The sequence below is a fragment of the Oryctolagus cuniculus genome, chromosome 8 (assembly GCF_964237555.1).
Source record: "Oryctolagus cuniculus chromosome 8, mOryCun1.1, whole genome shotgun sequence".
Lineage (NCBI taxonomy): Eukaryota > Metazoa > Chordata > Mammalia > Lagomorpha > Leporidae > Oryctolagus > Oryctolagus cuniculus.
Genome location: NC_091439.1, coordinates 91,675,754 through 91,681,418, shown reverse-complemented (window position 1 = coordinate 91,681,418; position 5,665 = coordinate 91,675,754). Strand labels below are relative to the sequence as shown.

At 43.3% G+C, this 5,665-nt stretch overlaps 1 protein-coding gene across 1 annotated transcript; it reads left to right on the top strand.

Moving 5' to 3' along the window:
• Nucleotides 1-1,760: 1,760 nt before the first annotated feature.
• GRO-A (GRO) lies at nucleotides 1,761-3,602 on the top strand. Its single transcript, NM_001082386.1, is given in 4 exon segments — nucleotides 1,761-1,913; nucleotides 2,012-2,135; nucleotides 2,230-2,313; nucleotides 2,989-3,602. Coding segments are annotated over 4 exon segments (324 nt in total). The 5' UTR covers nucleotides 1,761-1,813; the 3' UTR covers nucleotides 3,005-3,602.
• The last annotated feature ends 2,063 nt before the right edge of the window (nucleotides 3,603-5,665 follow it).

Sequence of the window (5,665 nt, the reverse complement as noted above, 5' to 3'; positions counted from 1 at the left end):
GCTTCGGATAGGCATAGCACCGGCCGTAGCAGGCCATTGGGGGGTGAACCAACAGAAGGAAGACCTTTCTCTCTGTCTCTCTCTCACTGTCTATAACTCTCTCTCTCTCTCTCTCATTGTCTAACTCTGCCTGGCAAAAAAAAAAAAAAAAAAAAAAAAGACACTTTGTACAAGTTCACCCACCCCTCCTTTCAAATTTTGTGATGCTGAATATTTAAATAATAAATTTATGTTTCTTTAAAAGTTTTTTTTTTGCTGCTTATAAAAGGATTCACCATTAAATATTTCTATGTGGGAAGTGTCTTCCAGTTTGCTATAACAAAATATGATAGGTCAAAGCCTTAAGCAACATTTATTCCAGTGATTTAGAGGCCAAATCCAAGATCTAGTTGCTGGTAGATGTGGTGTCAGCTCAGGACAACCTTCCTAGTTTGCAAATGGCCACCTGCTGGCTGTATCCTCTCATTGAACAGAGAGAGAGAGAGAGAGAGAGAGAGAGAGAGAGAGATTATGAATGAGTCTGAGCAGTCTCTGGTGTCTTAGAAGGGCTCTAATCGCATTGTGAGTACCCCATCATCATGACCACATCTAAACCTGAGTAGTCATCTTCCAAAGACCCCACCTCCTAACACCATTACTTTGTGGGTTAGAGCTTCAAGGTAGGGATTTCAGGGAGGACGCAAATGTTCAGACCATAATGGGTAGCATGTAAAACACTACTTCCACTTTGTTTATTTCACTAATGTTTATATAATACTTAATATGTACTGATGTTGTACAAATGTTAACACACTGAATACCAGCAACTCTGTAAGGTAGACACAATTATTATTAATTTTCTTATTCAGATGAGAAATAGGAGCAGAGATTTCAGCCCCCGCTACCTTGCTGGGCTATGTCTACAGCTCCGCTTGCAGGCAACATCCTGTTACCCAGATAGACCTATTTCTACCTTCAACAGGTTGGTAGGTAAAAGAGCCTAACTGGCTATCTTTTCTGTCCTCAGACAGGAAAGGTGATCCTCCTGAACCCAGAACCCTCATGGCCTCCCATACAACCAAAGGATGAGACTCCTGGAATTACCACTCTTTGCGAAGTCACAGAGCACTGCATTCTAAAATATACACTGAAAACCCGTGGCAGTGCACTGTGACCCACCTGGTCTTTGTCTCTGCCGCAGAGAAAGGACACTCAACGTGATATCTTTCACACCAGAAAATACCAGATAAAAGATAATAGTTTTTACCTGTTGATAACTGCATTGACTTAAAGCGGGCATTGAAAAACTTCAGAAATGAGTGGAATTTGGAAAACTCTAGTTAAAGAGAGAAGAGAGAGAGAAAGTGAGAGAGAGAGAGAGAGATACAAGAGAGGTTGTTGATCCCCAACTCCAATCACAACGCAAATGTTTTTTGTAGAACAGTAACTGCTGCAACAATGCAAGGTCCTGAATCGCCAACTCCCGCCTGCACAGAGGTCACTGGCGCAGGCCAGCTAGCTGCGGTGATTCCAGCGCGGCGGTCAAATCACACCCCCCCCCCCCGTAGGGATTTGGGGCAGACAACTTGGATCCTAGAGTCCCAGGGTCAGGGCCAATTACGCAGGAGGGCGGGGCCTGCGCTTTGGTACCGCGCCCGGGGATCCACCAGGAGCTCCGGGAATTTCCCTGGCCCGGGGGCTCCCGCTTTTCCCGCCCCGAACGGGCATAAAAGGGGTTCTCCGATCGCAGCGAGCCACAGAGCCCGGACGGCCACACCAGCCACAGCTGCCTCGCTCCAGATACCCCCGCCGCCGCCACCTGCCGCCGAGTCCCATGGCCCCCGCCGCGTGCCCCGCCGCGCCCAGCGCTCCCCGGTTCCTGCGGACCGCGATGCTGCTGCTGCTGCTGCTGGCCGCCAGCCGGCGCGCAGCAGGTGAGTGTCGGGCCCTCCACCGCGGGCCGGGACGGTTCTTGGGGAGAGGCGGCGCGCGTGCCGCACAGCCGCGCTCACCGCGTCTCCGCTCCCCGCAGGGGCGCCCGCGCTCACCGAGCTGCGCTGCCAGTGTCTGCAGACCGTGCAGGGCATTCACCTCAAGAGCATCCAGAGCCTGAAGGTGCTGTCGCCGGGCCCGCACTGCGCCCAGACCGAAGTCATGTAAGTCCCGCCCCGGCCCGCTCCGCGCCGCCGCCGCCCCGCACCTGCTCTGGCCCGACCCCTGGCTCACGCGGGTCCTCCCGTCTCTCTGCAGAGCCACGCTCAAGTCCGGGCAGGAAGCTTGTCTCAACCCCGCCGCCCCCATGGTGAAGAAATTCCTGCAGAAGAGGCTCAGCAAGTGAGTGAGGGGCTCCGGGACCCGCGGCTGCAGGCCCTGCTCCCACCCCTGGGACCCCTGAAAATACAATGCAATTTGCCATGGCTACCATGGGCCTGCTCCGGTGCCGGAAGTGAATTTTTAGTCCTTGGCACCCTCCATTGGAATGAGGGTCAGTTCCTCACAGATGAAGCAGATTTGGCCGTTGGTGTTAATATGCCTTCTGCCTAGTAAGGAAAGCCTCGTGGCCTCCTGGCCTGAAAAGTGAAAGCTCTAGATTTTGGCCAACGTGTCTTAGCCTCGCGAAGAGCAGGGACTTTGCAGTGACAGCCCCCTAAGTCCAGGCTAGGATCCCTGTGGACATTATTTAATCGCTCCCCATTTCAGAAAAATAAGGCAAATGATGATAGTTTATAGGGCAGTGTGCATGGCTGAAGTAAGGTCAGGCTTGTAAATCTGTAACTCCAAGTGAAGCTTCGTCCATTTCCAAACAGTCATGTCCTTGAGGCCCCAGCCTGTTCTTTTACTTATAAAAGCACCCAGATGCTCAGCTTCTTGGCTATGCTGGCCAGTGAGCACAGCCAGACACAGCAGGCAAGACTCTGCAGGCAAAACCCCCTCAGTCTCCAGGGGCTACAATGAAAGAGCAGCTTTGGCTTTCGTTAGCACCTCTAACACTAACCTCTCTCTTCACAGGGGCAGCAGCAACTAACCCAGGCAGAAGGAAGAAGCTGATGGGTGGTGGCTGGTGCAGGGTGGTCCTCTCCCTTAACAGACCCGAAAGTGAAAAGAGAGCAGCTGATTTCTGAAGACACTTGGAAAAGGGCTTAGAGTGTTTGATTATTTTGTATGAGAGTTCTCTTTATTTATTATGTATTTATTTATTTCCTAAAGTTTGTATTTTAATATTTTGCATGTTGGTATTTGAAGATATGAATGTGTTTCAGCAAACATAACTGTCCTAATTGTTCACTTTGAAGTTGTTTGGTTTTGGATCTTATGAAACTAATGTATTTATTGGGAGGCGATTGAGTGTCAGCCACTGTGACAGGATGGGTGGAGTTGGGCATCGGAGCAATCAGTGAAATCATTGCTGGGAGAAGGGACTGTGTGTGTAGAACTATTTTTGTACTTTTTTGAAGAGAATGTCAGTTATTTATTGAAACTGTCTCATGTTATGTACTCAACATTTTTATGTTGATGCTTCCCTTGGACATTCTATGTCTTACTTGTAGGGCATAATGCCTTGTTTAATGTTCATTGTACAATGAACAGAGGGGTCACAATTATTTTTACAAATGACATGAAAAATAAAAGTTTTACAAAAAATAATATGCTTACATTTTGTTTTGTTCTTCTTGCCTTTCAATGTCTGTTGGGTGCCCACGTGTTCTCCAGTGAGACTCTTGGTTAGAGCTAACTGTGTGCTGTGTTCCCTTATGTTTCTCTTACTCAAGGAAGAACAGTTGATGCTTTTCGAAAGCACACACTACCCTGATGAACACCTTGATATTTTTTTTTGGTTTTGTATAGACTATCATTTTTTCACACAAATTTACTATTCAAAATTAGTGATTTACAAATACTTGAATTGTTATAAACATTTTAATAAGGAATTCTGTAAATGTTTTTGGTAAAGTAGTTTTCAAATAATTAGGAACTTTCCCTTTTAATGAACTACGGGGATAAATACATATTGTAAAGTAAGATATATGAAAAAGTAACACAGAGATAACAAAAAGATAAGGAGATAAATGGATTGAGAATATAACATGCTCTTCAATTGTTAGAGGAAGTAGTAAGTTAAAGACAATTGCAATGTAGCAAGAAAATAATTTTAAGGGCAAGCACTAAAATAAAAATTCCAAAACTTTGGACTTAACAACCTGAGGAGATAAAATGAAATAAAGGAGACACTTGAATAATATAAAAAGAGAGATGAAGGAAGAAATTAATCAACAATAAATGGGACAGTAGGAGAGACAATGATCTTGGCTCCTGGCTTCAGTCTGGCCCAGCCCCTGCCTTGCAGCCATCTGGGGAGTGAGCCAGCACATGGAAAATCTCTCTCTCTCTCTCTCTCTCTCTCTCTCTTCTCCCTCCCACCTTGTAATTCTTTCAAATAAATATAAATCTTCAAAAAAAGAGAGAGAGAGACAAACTTTAAATATTAGCATCCAGATAGCTTGAAATTAAAATTAAAAGAATTGGAAGTGTGATGTCATACAAAACAAAAAAGAAACTTGACATAAATATATTAATTGCTTATTAATCACTGATTGTGTTATTTTTTTTTTTTATCTTTTATTTAATGAATATAAATTTCCAAAGTACGTCTCATGGGTTACAATGGCTTTCCCCCCCATACAATCACTGATTGTGTTATTAATACTCAGTATTAACATAATTTTTATGATTGCTCCAATAATTAAGGTCTAATTTATGTTAGGCATTAACAAAGGAAGTAGTTTAGAGTAAGATTGTTGATTCCAAATTAAAAAATAGAGCAATTCTAAAATAGACAAAACAATCTTAAGGTTTATGAACTTAATAACATATTATCAAAATATATAAAGCAAAATGGAGTAACCAAAAATAAAGCAATAGACTGATCTGTAACCATATTAAAGGTTCTAACAGATCCCTTCAATACTTAATAGGCAAAACAGTAAAAAATCAGTGATAGTAAAGAAGAATTAAATGACATAATCAGCTAACATGGTCTCAATGATAGATAAGGATTTTTCAAGAAGCAAGTGCAAAAATCACACTTGTTTATACTGCACACAGGAGATATTTTCTAAAAAGGGCCATAAAGAATTTATCAGCACTTTTAAAAATGTTGCAATATTATACAGAGGACTTTTCCCAATCATCAGTCTTTTATGTTTTCTCATTTTTCTGGCTGAAATACAGATCCATCACACCCTCCATGTGACATGTTTGCTGTGATTTATAACTCCTCTTCAGCTTGCCTAAGTCTCACTTCATATTACCACAGTTTGTCATGCTGTTTTAATATCCGTTATGACCTTCTGGTGTGATAAAAATATTTCCATTAGATGTTGCCTCACTTCCTACATTTTTTGAGAACTTCTTTCATAATTTTGGCTCTCTTGTCTCTCTTGGATCACAATATATGAGGCGTCTACAAAATAGTCATTGAAAATTCACACTTTTAACTGCATTTTCCAAGAACATTTTGAAGACTCCCTTGAAGACTGTAATATAATTTCATTACTCAATACTATTTCTACAAAAGCTTTAGAAAATAATCTTAAAAAAAAATAGAGGGGATAGTGCTGGAGGAGTAGGTTAAGCCTCAGGCTGTGCGACAGCAAACCAAAGGGGCATGGGGTTGAGCGTCAGCTGC